Source organism: Myxine glutinosa, chromosome 3 (genome assembly GCF_964187855.1).
Source record: "Myxine glutinosa chromosome 3, kmMyxGlut1.1, whole genome shotgun sequence".
Lineage (NCBI taxonomy): Eukaryota > Metazoa > Chordata > Myxini > Myxiniformes > Myxinidae > Myxine > Myxine glutinosa.
In genome coordinates, this window is record NC_136263.1 from 89,861,858 (window position 1) to 89,879,978 (window position 18,121).

The following is an 18,121-nucleotide window of genomic DNA, read 5'->3' on the forward strand; positions in this document are numbered from 1 at the left end:
CTGTGTTCAACCTCTTCCACGAACCTTAACTCTGTACACAACAAAAAATGGTACAAACAATTTTGCCAAACCACTGCCTCCAACAAGCTGAAATTGTTCACGATTCTGTGATGTAATACTTTATTGCGCTAGTTGAGTTGCACAACAACTTTCGGCCTCCATCCCATGATACTATACTCCATTTGTGTCAATCCTAGACATTTCAAATGTCTCCAGAGAAAATACTGTGTTTGTGTTTGAAAAAGAGAAATGTGTTTAAGGTGAGGCTAAAAGCCGACTGCGCTGCTCCATATCGGTGCCTGACTGCCTGTCTAGAAACTTGAGAGAAATGACAGTCTTCATCCGTCGCTGTTCAATGACTCCAAGCATGGGCACGTGGAAATGGGACGCTGACCAGGAAATGCACAAGCAGAAACAATCATGCACATTCATACAAGACCAGTTGCAATCTTGGCTGAAACAGATGATAGATGATGGCATACTCAACATTTAATGCTCCTATTATTCTCCATGTTCAACTGGCATTATACCCTGAATTGGTTGCAAACTGGCGATAAAAGGACACTTGATGGGGCTGGATATAGAGGCCTGAGGACGTCAATGAGACATGGATGAAATGTTCTCTGCTCTTTGCTGATTGTTACAAATTTGATTGAGTAGTAAGTGCTTAGTTAAATTTCATAGGTGGCTGTGTTTCTTGGCTTCGGCGATTGATATAAATATACTGTACTACTGTAACTGAAGCACCCGACGTTGCCCGGGAAAATTAAATGAAAAGCTTTAATAATTAAACTTGAATTGTTGACAACAAATAATTACAACCTCAACATACGATCTTCACAAAACACATTACTCGATAGCTCCCGGGAAAAAACCCAGGTAAAAACCCAGGCAAAAAACCCAAAAAAGTTTGGATTAGCACAAGACCTGAAACCCAATTATTTGATTTATTTTTAATTTTTCAATTTTTTTTTATCCAAACATGTCCTCAACCTTCCTCTGGATGAAGAAGGAGGCTGTGCAAAGTTGGACTGCACTGGTTCCTGCAGGGTCCAAATGCATTTCAACAAACAAACAAACAAACACACAATTGTTATTCTTTATATATTATATAATAAAGCAGTTTAAAAGGGTCTTTCTCTCAAAAAGTGTTATCTACACCATGAAGTGAAATTTTGCATTACGTGTGTCCTTCTCATTATAGTTTCAGGATATAGTTACACAAGTTTTCACTCATGTGCCTACTCATGCCTGTGGGGTGTCTGAATATCCTTGACGTCTTTCAAATCGGTACAGGAATTCTGTTTTGTCAAAACAAAGTTGGGTGAGTAGAATTTACACACAGAGGGTTGTTATACCCATCACTGGAGAGGAATCTACAATCACACACCTGGCATTGGAGGTGACCAGGTATAGTTTGTGTTGTGTGTGCCTGGTGTCAAAGGGCATGTTTCTCCTGGACCCTCTCTTCCTGAATGGTGGTGAAGATTTCCTGGCCATTCCTGCACAAGGTTCACCACAAACCTCTCTCTTGAGCCATCTGTTACCATGACATGAAGAGATAAAGTAGGACAAGTGGTCTTGAGCCATCAACTTGGAAGCTCTTCAGGTAATGCCCATAGCTAGCATGTATCATTGTATCTCCACCTCAACCATTGCCAATGGGTGGAATGCGTCTATGGTAGCCATCCAAAAGAGCTGCTTTAAAATCCTTTCATCACTCATCCTCACCACGTGGCCAACCATCTCAGCCTGTGTTTCAACAGCATTTCCTCCAAAGAGGAGTGAGTGCAAACTTTTCCTCATTTGCTGCATTGTTATCAGTTCCTCTATCTGCAGTGCTCTGGTGATGCAGAGTATGCATTGCATGAACCTATTATGGAAGGTTCAAAGTTCTTGCTGGGTCTGCTCTTGTTAGTCTATGTCTCTGATGTGAAGAGAAGAACCCTTAAGACTACAAAGACATAGGCGATCCACTTAGTAGTCACTGAAAGGACCTTGTCCTTAACACATGTTTACATAGTACCACCAAAGCTCTTGAAGCACAAAAGGACGAATCCATTTCCTGGTCAAACTCTCTTTTACACTCCCACTTATGGTTATCATTGCCACAAAGTACTTAAACTCAGTGACCACCTCAATTGTGTTATTACTGATGTGGATAGGTGTCAAATGCAGCCTCTCTCAGCCCTTCCCCAGGCACCATCAGTTTGGTCGTCAAGTAAACTCACTGAAAATCCCCACTTGTACATGTCACTCTCAGGAGAACCTTTGAGGTAGTGACAATGCATGCATCAGAAGTGAAAAGTACCTTTATCAAAGTTATCTGACCTGGTGATCTTGTTCTAGTCCCTTCCAGTTCAAACATTTTGCCAGTTACACCGAGCGAAAGGATCCCCTGCCAGTTGTCACAAACTGAAATATATTACTTTTCCTTGGGATTGAAACCATCACCAAATCTCTCCAATTTGCAGGTACCAGCACTCTTTCCACACTCCTTGGAAAAATTCAAGCATCTAGTCCAACCATTCCATTCCACCACTCATTAACATCGCTTGTTTTATCCCATTTCTTCATTTTAACTTGAAAAGGCCAAGCAAAGCTCTTCTTCATTGGGCAGATGTGGAATTCCCGTCCTCATGGGTCTCTGCTGCACTGCTTGATTGAATTACCTGCTCATCAAAGATACTTGGGATATTGAACACAGAAGAGATATAACTAGGTGATCCATGAAGCAGAGCATGTGACCGCTTGCATAGTTCCCTTCCGATGTCTTGGTAGGTTTCAACCCATATCTCCTGCCTGATGTCCCAAAGAGCTTTAGTCAGGTTCACTATGTTTTTTCGTTCAAAATCATGGTAGATTAGCAAACCTATACATTTTTGGAAACGTTATTACATGGAAAATCTGAAAATCAATGTTTACATTTGCCAATTCCGACCAATTCGATTCGACCAATTCGACCAATCGACCAATTCCATTCGACCAATTCGACCATTCGACCAATCGCTTCAATCGACCATTCGACCAATTCGATCGATTCGATTCGATTCGATTCATCGAATTCGATTCGATCGACCATTCGACCAATTCGATTTGCCAATTAAATCAATTTGACCGACCTTTGCTTGTGTGGAACGGACTGTGAAAACGATGCGGACTATATTGTCGGATACGACACACAGGACAGTGATGACGAACTCTAAATGGCATATTCTGTAATCGTGTATGTTTGATGCCATTGACTGCCTGTGTATATTTTGTCATTGACTGCCTGTGTAGATGTGAAGTTATACTGACTGCATGTGTATGTATGATTTTGCTGACTGCCTGTGTATGTTTGGTGATATGAATTATTGTGACACATTTTGATGTTATTAACTGCCTGTACAAAATGATAACATGTATTTGATTATGCAACTTATCGCGAATATAAAGACAGTATTTTGCAATTCAAAACCTTTGATTCGTGTCTTACCATTCCCCATAGCACTAATTTGATACTTTCATTGGATTCCTTGTCCCTGAAAATATAGGTTTAGTATATATTTTAAAGTTTTTAGGGTAATTAGAGGCAGAAATAGAACAAAATATGTATTTTACAGTGGCCATTTTGAAAATCCAAAATGGCCGCCATACAGGTATCTCTCCAAATGTAAACATTGATTTTTAGTTTCCTTATGCTATAACCTTTCCAAAAATGTATAGGTTTGCTAATCTACCATGATTTTGAACGAAATATAATTTATTGACATAGTGAACCTGACTACTTGCCATACTCCAAAGACACTCTTCTCTTTCTCACTTCCATGCTCTACCAGTTGTGCCTTCTTCTGAAACCATTCATTAATGGCTAAACAGACCCTAACAGCAATCAAACTCCTTTGTGACACATACCTTCTCCAATCACTCTGCTGCTGTCTTCTTAGCCAAACAGCAGAAAGGTTATTTTATTTCTGGATTGGATTCTTTAACACTCCTGTACTTTCTTGGAAGTAGGCTGGTTGTCATCTTCCCTCATATCCTATAATCCTTCCTTCTTCCATTCATTTACATCATCCTTTCTTGCTTGGTGAGGGGAGGAGGTCTGGGCAATAGATTAATTACAGCCTTAGATTGTGTGTATATTCACGTATTGTTGTAGAACACTTCACAATGTATTAATTGGTTGTTTAAGGTAAGGAGTCGATGTAGGATGTTGCCAATGAGGTATAGAGGAGGTTGTGATTCCAGAAATAGCTACGGTAAGTGTGTGTGTGTGTGTGGGGGGGGGGGGGTGGAGGGGAGGAGGGGGTTGGGGGGAGGGGTGGCTGAAGTTGAAAGTTTGTTCTACCCCCATACCTCCCCCACCCACCAAAGAGCATGGGAGCAAACTCCCCTCTCAATGGCAGTTTGTCATAAAGTGCAAGATGGAGATTGGTAAAAAAAACTTGCGGTGGATAAAGGTAGAAGCATAGGGTGGAGAACTGTGGAAGCTTGTGGGTAGTTTCAAGTCCCATTCCATGACTGGAGGAGGAGGTCAAGTGGGTAGGAAGAGGAGGAGGTAGTAAAAAGAGCTTCAGGTGACCTTAGAAAGAGGCAGAAGAGTCAGACGGATGCTGAGAGGCCGCTGTGCTTTTCTCGAGCATGCCTTCTCCATTCTGCCACATTCTTCAGTCTGCTGTTTTTTTTTGGAGGCCTGACTTTTATGCTTGTGCAATTCCCTGAGACACTGCCCGAGTGTCGTGAATGATTTTTTGTGCAATGCAAGGGGGGAATTTTTTTTGATTTATTGTTGTGGTATTACTGAATGCAATTTGTTTTATCCTTTACCAGTCTTTTTGTATATTAAATTAATTTTTTATTTCCTAAGTAACACATGCTCTTTGTGTCTGCTGCCATTTTGTCGAATGGGCATTCAGGTTCATTTGGAGCCTCTGGAGGATCAAATTATTGCAACTTTGCTGGATAAATGGCACGGGATTCACCCATCCAGTACACAGGCTTGCAGCACCTGGTCAAAGCAGGCCTGTTAATAAAAGCCAACCGACTGTCTTTGGGCTTAGCCCAACATGTAAGTGGGAGCCACAGTGAGTGTGAGTATTTCTTCAGACTGTGGCCATCAACGTGATAATGTTACAACTACAACTATAAACATTTAACAAAAATGTTTGCATTCAAAAAGATTCTCTTAAATTGTCTTATTTTGTACATTCTAATATTCCCTATTTTTACGATAAACTACTTTAACTCGGAAAAAAATCCCAGTAATTACTGTTGTCTCATGTTTTTACCAATTCTAAAATGATGAAGTAAAGATTGTGGAGTAAGAGTATTTATACACTTTCCGAAAATGTTTATTCCAACAATATATTTGAAAGTCTTTGGTTGTAGAAACCATTCGTAATGAATGGCGATTGATGTAGGAATGCAGAAAAAATCATGATTTTTTTTACACGTAATGCATACTACGCAAGGAAATTAACAACTGCCTTTACCTACTTATTCATCCCCATACACACAAACAATGTTCACTTTTCTTCCTTATTAATCTGTCATATAAATGCCCCTGTGGCATTTTGTGCTGTGTTTGTGCCGGCCATTACACAAGTGCAGCATGGCTATGGAATCCCACCGGTATCGTAACTTTGTCCGTTTTCATCCCAACAGAATTCCAATCCTCAGCGCACAACTACGTCTATCTGCTTACAGAATTAGCAAATCAGGCACCCACTGAGGTTGAATCCAACGAAAAAATAATGCATCCAAATGCTGCTTACATGGACACCATATGCCACGTATTCATCCATTTTGTGTGAAGCCAGTAATTTGCATGCCGGATATTTTCCCGAGCGCATTCAATCAGCATGTAGTTGTTCGTTGCATATTGATGTGTGGTGCCATACAAAACAGGATCAACATTAAATGCCGATTACGCCACAGCTCACCCATACATCAAAACTTTAAATATGCCCCATAAATGTCCAAAAAAACTGAAGAGAAAATAATTATCCCAGGTTATAAAGCTAAAATAATCAATTCCTTCATCAATACCATAAATAATCATGGTTGCAGAAATAGTAGAAATCCCTTTGAAATAGTATGACAAGCTCAGCCACAGTTGTGTGTTTTGAACATTAACTTGCTACAAAAGCATGTATCTAGGAGGTATGAATGAGGTTTCACACCATGTGGTACACTAGGCAGTGCCAGTGAAGAATGGGCAGCCAGAAGCAACGAGGGCTGCTGAGTGCCATAATGGGGAGGAAAGTATGAAAAAATCCAATAAATGGCACGAGGATGATGAAAAACTATCTTGCCTCTGTTCCTTAGTGTGCCAATTGCACATTGCCAGAGATGCAATTCCGGCCGTAAAAACAAAGCGGATCGGAGGAAATAATTGCAGAAACTGCAAGCAAGAAAAGCAACACTTACACTGGAGGAAGAGTGAAACCCATCGGACTGCCGTTTGGTGTCACAGATAACACGATCCTATGCGAGGACAGCCAGATATGTGGGTTGTGTTGATCTTTAGTTCAGACTCTGAAAATGAGTTGCGATGTCTCGTGTTAAATGTTTAGCTGCTTTCATGACGTTGTTGTACACCGCTCCTTTCCTATTCCATCTCCAGGCGCTGCATGACGTCATCACTGGGCGCCGAAAATTGCCCGGTGATGACACGCACCGAAAGGGAGTACTCAGTTTTCACTTTGTTTGTTTTCTTGTTTGTACGGGCGATATCTCAGCCATCCTTTGGGCTAGGAAGCTGAAATTTGGTCACAACAGTGAACAAGTGCTTTGACAAAAACTGTAGTTTTTTGTTTGGATTAAACAATTAATTGATTAATTACTATTGATTTATTAAGTACTTATCTCTTTTCTTTCTCATCTGGGCAAAATCTCAGGCACTTTTTGAGTTAGGAAGTTGGTAATTGGACACGACAATGACCAAGTGATTTGGCTGAAAAGGGTATTTTTTTATCTATTGATTAATTAATTAATTATTTGATTTTCCGATTAATTAACGGATTAATTAATTTTCGAAAAGTTAGATTCGGATGAAACAGTGGTAGTTTAGGTATGCTATTAGTCAATTTATTCAGGAAATTAATTATTTTACGATTATTTTCTTTTTTTTTTATTACGCAATTATTCGATTAATCAATCATTGCACACTGCTGCCTCCCAATTCCGTCTCCATATGCTGCACTGCAGCATCGCCGGGCGCTGGAGGATATGTTATTTATTTATTTGGCATGGGGGCGGTATAGTTTGAATGTAGCTCTTCTTGTTTGCATACTTTTTCACTGCTGTGTAACTCTTTCGTTTATCCATTCATACGTTTTCACATAGATCGTGATTAACAAACATAATTCAGGAATGATTCTCATTTTACACGATCATTTTTACAGTTTCTCAATAGGAGCCATATTTCACTGAAGAAGAAGAGGTCAATGTTTGTGTGTCATAACACAGCTTGAGAGAATGTGTCCCGCTGTCCTCACCTTGTGTGCGCACAGGATCTGAGATTGGACTTGGTTCACTGATACCATTGGGACCAACGGCACGTACTATGAAGACAAAGACACTTCCAGGACGTAGGTCCTGAACAGTGTGAGCTGCCTGCCGAAGGTCTGCCCCAACCACTGTCCAACCAGGGCCCAAAGAACGACTGTGATGCACAAACGTCAAGAGAAAGGGGCCAAAAGTCATCTTAGTGCAATCCTCAAAATCTCAAACACTTTACCTTATAAAAAATAAAGGTATATTTAACTTTAATGACATCTTCATTAACCTACAACAATGAAAATTGCAACAATTCGCTTAAAATGTATTTTATCAAAGTTCTCTCTTATAAAGTACGAGATGGGTCACCCAATCAAGATCGGGTTATTTTGATTACAGTAAATCATCAAGAAGATTGATGTTTCAAGCTTTAGCAAACATCAACCCGAGGAGTGCACCATGGCAATTATGGGCGTCATTTCATACAGGATGGATCGTGCGGTGACCACTTACACCCACTGCAGTTTTGTGGTGACTGTGGACGCTTTTTATATTAATTTCCATTCTGCATACGGACTATAAATACTTAAATGCCATCGGTTTGATTCACATAGAAAAACTGAGGCTAAGCCAGGCTCCGCCCCTCTCCTCGCCGAGGGGAGGATTCCGATGTACAACGAACGCTTGATCTCACAGGGCATCGTTATTTCCGGATTTAATATTAATGATTAAGAATTGCAATTTCTTATTATGGCAATTTTATTTTTTTTAATGTTGAAGGCTCCAGTCATAGACTATATAGTCCTCATCGAGGCCAGGACTTAAATAAAATAACTGCATCGATAGAAAAGTGAAGAAAGAGCGAATCGTCTGAGAGTTTTTGAGGAAGTAAAACATCTGCTTTTTGAAAAGTGGAAGATTGTGTTTGGAAATACATGGGAACGTAAAGAGTTTGGGTTTGGCAGTGAGGGAGAAGAAACAAACATCATACTTTTAAAGTCCTTCTTTATAGTTCTATTGACGATGACCTGTTACAATAATGTGATGTACCGGTAGCGAATTTCGGAGGCAATTGGCAAAGGGTTATGTAATTGTATAACAAACAAAAAACACTGACACACACACACACACACACACACACACACACACACACACACACACACACACACACACACACACACACACACACACACACACACACACACACACACACGAGACAACTCACTCATATATGGTGTATATATGGTGTATATATACATATATATGGTGTATATATGGTGTATATATATATATATGGTGTATATATGGTGTATATATATATATATATATATACGTAGTGTGTTCAAAAAGTATCCGACCTTTATTTTTCGTGCGTAAAAAAAAAGAAACTAGGGAGGCGTTGATTGGTGCACGTATGTAGGCGATCCTAATGCGCACGCGTGAATTTTTTCCCGCCTGCAGAAGCTGTCATTCGACGGCAGACCGCGGATGAGTGAGGACATGTAAGTGAGCGCCGTCGGATTTTCGTTTTTGACAAAATGACGGAAAAACTTGAACAATGCTACTGCATCAAATTTTGTGTTTCATCAAACTTGCATCAAAACTGCAACTTGGTGTCTGGGTCGTACCCATAAACCCAGGACTCATCGCCAGTGATCACTGTGTTGAGGAAGCTGGGATCGCTGTTCACAGTCTCCAGCATGTCCTGTGCGATCTCCAAACGGAGTTGCTTCTGCTCAATCGTGAGCAGCTTTGGTACGAACTTCGCTAAGATTCTCCTGAAGCCCAAATCCTCCTTCATAATGGAATGAACGGTGTTGAATCTTGCGGATCGTTTCCACTTGGGAATCGCCAACCTTTACACAAAATTTGATGCAGTAGCGTTGTTCAAGTTTTTCCGTCATTTTGTCAAAAACGAAAATCCGACGGCGCTCACTTACATGTCCTCACTCATCGGCGGTCTGCCGTCGAATGACAGCTTCTGCAGGTGGGAAAAAATTCACGCGTGCGCATTAGGATCGCCTACATACGTGCACCAATCAACGCCTCCCTAGCTTCTTTTTTTTTACGCACGAAAAATAAAGGTCGGATACTTTTTGAACACAGTAGTAAGTAGTGTATATATGTTGCTTCTGGGACACTCTCATTTTCCCATTGACTTACATGTTAATTTTTCCCCTCCCTCATTGCCCCTAAACACCTCTATTTCTTTCACCCTGTTCTTTACGAACCTTCTAACCTTTTGACATGTTATCCTTATTCATTAGACCACTTAAACAATGGTCCTTCTGTGTGAACCTGTGATCCTTCTGACCTTATGGACCTTTTAACCTTTTACTCTTAATATCATCTGGTGAATCATCTTTGACCCACTCAAACAACGACCCTACAAATATTTGTTTATGCGTGGGAAATAATTTAATTCTCTTGCCACTCCCTTCACAATCTAATATATTAACAAAAAAGATGTTTGAGTTTGGTTCTTTATTAAGATATTTTAACTGAGCTAAGATAAAATGGTAAACCTCCCTGAATGTTCTTGTTTGAGCGCCTCCAGTGCCACACACTTTTTGGTAGGCTCTGCCCACTTTTTGTTAAGCTCCGTTCACTTTTTGGTAAACCACGCCCACTTTTTGTTAAGCCACGCCCACCTTTTTACTAAGCCCCACCCACTTTGTTAAGTCCCACCCACTTTATAAACTCTTCAGCATTGTATCATTTCCAGGTAATACATTACATCATTTTCAGGGAATTTCCATCACATCATTTCCAGTTAAGACACGCCCAGGGAATTTCCACAGGAAATGACACACCCAGTCCTTATAAAAGGCACCGACCACACAGGCTTTTTCAAACACGCTTTCTGCTTCACTTGAGAATGGACTACTATGCCGAAATGGAATGGGATAACTTTGCTATTCCTTGGAGTCCTACTACCTGTGTAGAACTCAACCTTCAGATTGATGAACTGGACTCGAACCTCTTATCAATGGAGGTAAGTTTGTTTATTTATTTATTTATTTAATTAATTATTTATTTATTTATTTATTTTAATTTTTTTTTTTAGATGAGACTCGTGTAAGAGTTAACAAAGTTTATTTTAATATTCATAGAGCTTGATTTATACAAATAAAAATATTGTATTAAATTAATACATTGTTATTTTCTTTCACAGGAAATTGTATCTGAGATACGAAATGAAAATTCTGCTTTTAACACAACTTGGGATGAAGTTATTTTTTTGTTTGAAGACATTTTGAACAACCAAGACCCCCAGAACGAGTTCTACCTTGATGACCCAGCCAAAGAGTTATACCTTGGAGATCCACAAAATCCTGAAAAAGAGTTTTACCATGATGATACTTGTTGTGAGTTATCAAAACAAAACCCACTGAACAAGTTCTACCTTGATGAGCCAGAATACAAGTCATACATTGGAGACCCACAAATTCCTGAAAATTGGGAAAGGGGAGTTCTCCCTGATGGTCCGCAGTTATACTATGTGAGTCACATCATAGAAACCCTAAAAAATTGGGAAACGGGAATTCTCCCTGATGGTCCGCAGTTATACTATGTGAGACACATCATAGAAACCCTAAAAAATTGGGAAACGGGAATTCTCCCTGATGGTCCGCAGTTATACTATGTGAGACACATCATAGAAACCCTAAAAAATTGGGAAACGGGAATTCTCCCTGATGGTCCGCAGTTATACTATGTGAGACACATCATAGAAACCCTAAAAAATTGGGAAACGGAAGTTTTCCCTGATGGTCCGCAGTTATACTATGTGAGACTTATCACGGAAACCCCCAATATTTCTGAAAATTGTGGTTCTACCTTGGGGACTTGGAAAGATGGTTATATTTTTGGAGACTCGGAATGGGGGTTTTGTTTTGATGACTCGGAATGTGATACCTATCTTGGAGGCTCAACAGGAATGTGGTTATACCTTGGGAACTTGGAAAGTTGGTTTTATTTTGGAGACTCTACCTGTGGGGTTCCTCTTGGAGACTCTTTAGATTCTAAAGCAATGAACAATGTTCTTTATTTAATGACGCTTGATTTAAGCAATATCAAGAAAGTTCGAGGAAGAAAATGCTGGAAAATTCTTTCTTCCCATTTCTACTTCTTCAAACTTGAAAGCCTTGAAAGACAGAATTGGAGGGAGAGGAAAAAAAAAAAAAGAAATACGTATTTAAAAAAAGAAGAAAAGAAAGATTATGTTAGGGTTTGGGTGGGATTTTGAATGTGAGGGTTAGGGATGGGGTTGGGTTAGGGTTGGGATTTTGAATGTGAGGGTTAGGGTTGGGGTTGGGTTAGGGATGGGATTGGGTTAGGGTTGGGATTTTGAATGTGAGGGTTAGGGATGGGTTGGGTTAGGGATGGGGTTGGGTTAGGGTTGGGTTAGGGATGGGGTTGGGTTAGGGATGGGATTGGGTTAGGGATGGGGTTGGGTTAGGGATGGGGTTGGGTTAGGGATGGGTTGGGTTAGGGATGGGGTTGGGTTAGGGATGGGGTTGGGTTAGGGATGGGTTTGGGTTAGGGATGGGTTTGGGTTAGGGATGGGGTTGGGTTAGGGTTTGTATATTATTATGACTCACTCACACATACACACACACACAAAAGTTAAGCCCCAACTGAAAAGTTGTGGGATTCTGTGTTTGGGGTTCACAGATTTAAAAACGTATCCCCATTATACACACACAAAAGTTAAGCCCCAACTAAAAAGTTGTGGGATTCTGTGTTTGGGGTTCACAGATTTAAAAACGTATCCCCATTATACACACACAAAAGTTAAGCCCCAACTAAAAAGTTGTGGGATTCTGTGTTTGGGGTTCACAGATTTAAAAACGTATCCCCATTACATTTTATTTATTTATTTATTATTTTCAAGGGTATTATCTGCTTACTTGTGTTTTTTGTAATTCTTGCGAGTAAAATGAACCCAAGATTTCTTCTCCATTTAAATCATATAATTTGTAGGTCCAAGGGACTGTATCCATTACATCAATGATTTTAAATAATTCACGAGTCCATTTTTGTGTATAACCTTTCTCAAAATGACTTTTCCATTTGTATATTCTTACAATATCACCAACTTTAAACTTGGGCTTTCTCAAATTAATCTCCTTTTCATATTCTAATTTTGTAAATGTTTCCAATGGTTTTGATTTTGTTGATGAATGAACTGTATTATTGTAATTATCTACAATATCCTGAATTAAATACACCCATTTTTGAGAACCGAGTTGTGTGAATTTTTTATATAATTTCTCTTTTAAAGTACGATTAAAACGCTCAATAACAACTGCCTTTCCTTCATTAAAGGTGCTGTATAATTTAATACCCTTCCCCTTAAGAAATTTCATGAATATTTTGTTATAGAACTCTGTTCCCTCATCAGTCCATAACTTCTTTGGTTTCCTTTTATCCCGATCAAATATTAGCTTAAAGGCTAACATTAAAGTATCACCCCTTTTATTTTTTAAAGGGACAACCCAGGCAAATCTACTCCTCAAATCAATAACGGTTAAAGCATACCTGTATCCCCTGTCATTATTCAATTCAATTAAATCAGCGGACCATATGTGGTCGGTGTATTTAGAATAAACCTTCCTTCTTTTAAACTTTGTGATTATAGGTTTGTGTAATTCTTCAGCCAAAAGCTCCTCAGTCTTGATGACATCATTAGAGCCTAATAGTTTTTTGAGGAATAACCAAGACCAAGTTTCAATTTAGCATTTATCAAATTTCTCACAATAAACCTATCAACTTTCTCTCTCAACGTTGGATTTTGTATCAAAGACAAATTATACAACATTTCGCTGTCGGCTTTATGTTTTTCAGTCAACGTAGTGGTTTTCCCATAAGCAATATGGGATGGGTTTGGGTGGGATGGGATGTGTGGGCAGGGTACAGCCCGAAGTGGAGATCGGTTTCTGAGGTTTGGGACATGGAATGTAGGGACAATGACAGGGAGATCAGGAGAAGTGGTGGAAGTATTGGTCAGAAGAAGAGTGGACATATGTTGTGTGCAAGAGACGAGATGGAAGGGAAGTGACTTCGTCAACCCTATTTGTAGGTTAAGACCAAGGTTTAGGATTGTCAGCCTCATCTAATCTTTTATCCAGGTTTGTTCCTGGACCACAGAAAGAATACCCTGGAAGGTGTAATTACCCTGGAATTCCAGTTGTTGTAAATTTACTTCCTGACAGAAACTTTTGTATATCTCCTCCTCTTTTAGGAGAGATGAATTGGCACTTTTTAGAGCCACACACTTGACATATTCCTTTTTGATAAACTCTATTATTTTTAGCTTTAACATAAGAGATATTTTTAGATTTAGTTTTCTTTTTACATTTGAGACAATAACTCATATTTATTTATCAGAAAAATTCCGACAGAGTATCAAAACCTTTTTGGTTTTTAACATATACATTTCTATCTTAATTTTTAAAACATAAAGAATCCTAAGGAATGCCTTCACTCTCTCCTCCATTTATTTACAAATAAAAACTAACTAAAGTCAATGACACCAACATCATCAATCACATAATCTTTTCCTTCTTCTTCTTCTTCTTCACCACTTTCTCGTTTAAATCTCCTCCCTGAAATTGAAGACATTGACGTTGTTATTTTTGAAACCATTATCTTCATAAGAGTTGTTAATTCTTTAATTTCCTCTTCGGTGCGTTGAGATTGATTTATTTGCTGTAATACACTCAATCTTTTACGAATCTCACTGATTTCCATCTTTTTATATTTTTCCTCCCTCTCTCTTTGCTCCCTTTCCTCCCTCTCCTCCTTCTCCTTTTTTCCCCTCTCCTCCTTCTTTTTCTCTCTTTCCTCCTTCTCCCTTTTCTCTCCTTCCTCCTTCTCCTTTTTCTCCCTCTCCTCCTCCTTTTTCTCCCTCTCCTCCTTCTCCTCCCTCTCCCTTTCCTTCTTCTCCTTTTTCTTTCTTTCCTCCTTCTCTTCTTCAACTCCTTCCTCATCCCTTGCTACCCTTGAGTTTGAACCCCAAAGAATATTATACATATACTCATCTGGATTTTGAGATATTCTTGTATCTATAATTATTTTTCTCATAATAGGATACCAATAAGATTTGTTGACGATTTCTAAAAGAGTTTTATATTTCATAACTTTGAGAAGTTCATTTTTATTTAATATTTTAAACAAGTCTCTATTTGAGGGTTTAGCAATATCAGTATAAGGCCAGTTTTTAATGACAAAATTCCCATGTATATGCTCCAAATCATAAGGTATGTAATACCGAGCACCCTTTTCTTGTAGGTATCCTTGAATACAAAAATTATAATTCTCTTGTAGTCTTCTTCCTGCCATTTATGTATCAGAAATATATGTGAGATTAATATTATGACAGGTAATACCACCCCATCTTCCCACTACCAAATTGGTTTGTATTCCTTGGCTTTCTATCCTTATCTCATGACCTTCCTTCTTTGTCATGCTAACCATCGCTATACTATCATATATTTTTCTTTTCTTAAAACCATGTATTTGTTGTTTATTAATTGTACTTCCACATAAATCCTTATCCTCACCAAGTGGATAATATTCTTCTTTACGAGACTGATTCAAATCATGTAGGTCTTCTATGTTTATTGAAAAAGACCAATTATACCCTAAATCAGGCATATCGTACCCCCATTTATTAATTCGCATATTAACTATATGTCCTTCTTTATAAAATTCAATTGTAAGCAGGTAGTTAAATTCAATGAGGAAAGGTGTATGGTCAGTATAACTAGAGTCCCTGTATATAGAGAGTTGTGTCAACTCAAATTTGGACGCCATTTTGTGTCTAAGTGTGTCGGATTAGATATACATGTACATTCGCGATATCGGGTGATATATTCTAAACCTGCTAAAAAAAAATTTACTACACATATTTAGTCTTATTATTACATACAGGTGATATTTGTTTTGTCAAAAACTCAGCTATTGCCGTGAAAAAGAGCTGTGTGGTCATATTAAAAGTGGTATGGCAATGCATATTACAAGCCAACACTGCATATAAGAGCTAACATTATAAGTAAGACAAACCAATGCTGTCGTTCTCTGAATTTTAATAACTTTTAGAAAGGAGTGTGGGCATATCCAATATTTTTTAAAGGGTGCCGAGAGCAATTCCGGTGTAGGACTTCCAGCCGACATATAGTCTAACACACTTAAAACAAATTCTGTACGTGGTATTGCCATATTTCTATAGTGTACAACCTTAGTTTTATCGACATTTATATTCAATTTCCATTGTAATGAATTAACAAGCTGCAAGTCAGCTTCTGTCTCTGACATAAGGAAAACGTCATCGGCATCTAGTAAGATTGAAACGTTCATTTATTACTACACCCTTGCCCAGAACTCTGATGGATATTGCCTGATCGATTAATATGTTTCATAGCTGGCGACTTAATTAACACTTAATTTTCGACTGCGTCAAGCCGTAATTAAACAGAGAAAAAACTTTAAAAAATACCTGCAGTGTGCACGGTTCGTCTAGTCGAACAGATATGGAAAAGCACAGATAAGACGTCGTATTCACCATAACTTGTTTAATTTCACCAGGAACACGATGAGGCCAACACAGTAAACATTCAGTACAAAACTTGGTTCATACATTCAGTACAGAACATGATTCATACATTCAGACCGTAAGAAAACTCTGCCCGTAATACAACACTCTGACCAGACCAACACTTCATCCCACTACGTTCACTCCTCACAAGTGAAACTCATCACTACATGTTCCTGCAATCATACAATGAGTGTCCTTGATGTATTTATTTATTGAAATTTTTATTCTAACACAACACAGTTTAATTTTAATGAGCTGTCATGTACTAGTACTTCCACAACAGAAAATCACATGGACAATCTTCCGGAAGATGGCCAGACAAATCGCTAGCTCTATCGACCACATGTATATTGATATCAAACAGGGATAACAGCTTTTGAAAGTTGAGCCAGTTTTAAATGTGGGTACACAAATACACTTGTTTTACTGCATTAATCACCTAGAAATATTGTATGTTTTGGGAATGATAGCTGTCACCAGGTTAAATATATAGGGATTGTCCAATGTGCAAAATCTTCCATCACTACAATTTGGCCATAAATCCCGGGGTGGGAAATATTTGAGCAAATATGCCACAAGACGCATGAGCACTGTACAAAGCAAACAATAACTCGTCAAATATTGGACGTATGGATGGCTGCACAACCCGCAAAAAAATTGAGCAGGTCCGCCCCCTAAAATTGCTTTTATGATTGCCGATTAGGCTAAAGATTTTAAACCAAAAAAATAACTTGCCTCGGAATAAGTTTTGAATGGACGGACAGACAACTGAAAACAAAACGGACCATGGGTTTCCCACCCCTATAAAATCAAAATTAATTCCCTCTGAAAAAGTACAGTGACATTGCCCGCAGACTACCCAACCGCAGGCCAGGCAATGTCACTGTACCGGGACATTTCATCAATCAATGACATTATGCGGTCCGCTAGGACTACCCGAAAAAAATTGAGCAGGGTTCTTCCCACGGAAATGCATTTTTGGTCAGCTCCTTGAAGATTATAAACAAACACAAATCACTTCCCTTTAAAAGGGTTTTCAACGGACAGACAACCAAAAAAAACCGAGCAGATAGAATTGCTTTTGAACATCGATCATCAAGCGGCGTGGGCCTACCTGGCAGAGTCTCGAGGAGTCGATCGCTTTCCAGCTCTTTCGTCTGACTTTCGCTTCCCAAATTTGTCTTTTGACTTTATCACTTGGAAATCTATACATCTTATATTTCCCAGATTGGTTTGAACAACCAAAAGCAGAACAACCAGTCATTTTGTTTGGCAATAAACAACATTCCCGTACCAAGCTGACGTTCACGCACGGTGAAATTATACACAAAATGGCGCCACGAAATCACGTGACCAGAAATCTCGGGTCAGCGCATGGCGCAACTCTCTTTATACAGGGACTCTAAGTATAACCAGGTGTTGTGGTTGTAAATTTTACTTGTTTAACAAAACGTGCTGTTTTCTTTAAAAATATATATTGTGATAAATCACTAAATCTAATTAAGTCATTCGCATCTGTAGGGTTTGGATAATTGATTAATTTATAAGTATTCTTCATATTAATATTTTTACTTACACTATATTTTTGTCGTTCAGCCTGTGCCTTTGTATAATAATTTGATAAATCAATATCCTGAGAGGATTTTCCAAAGATAGAACCATCTTTTCCAACATAAGTCATTTATATTAGATTAAAAATGATATCATAAAAATTTTCATTATTGTTGAGTTGAAATAATACATATAAACATAATTGACCACAACATTTAGAATTAATTTCTTGAACTTGAAATGTTTGATAAACACCATTCTGTAAGAATTGTATTACTTCAACAGGTGGTGGCATACCATAACTATCAAAATAATATTTATCCTGACTATTATGAATACAAACCCAATGAGAACCATTCTGTGTGTCTAAATTCATAATAATATTCTTTGTATTCTTATTTATATGTATTAATTCATCTCTCATACAAATAACCACATTATCAATTTTTAGTGTTTTACAATACTTAGCTAGTTCTATATTTG

General features: G+C 38.5%; 1 protein-coding gene across 1 annotated transcript in view; it reads right to left on the minus strand.

Moving 5' to 3' along the window:
* Positions 1–18,121, minus strand: part of LOC137423403 (roundabout homolog 1) — a gene marked incomplete in the record, with an annotated part of 397,715 nt that overhangs the window by 87,752 nt on the left and 291,842 nt on the right. Inside the window, 1 exon segment of the mRNA XM_078774253.1 lies at positions 7,485–7,651. Within this exon segment, the coding sequence (XP_078630379.1) occupies positions 7,485–7,651 (167 nt within the window).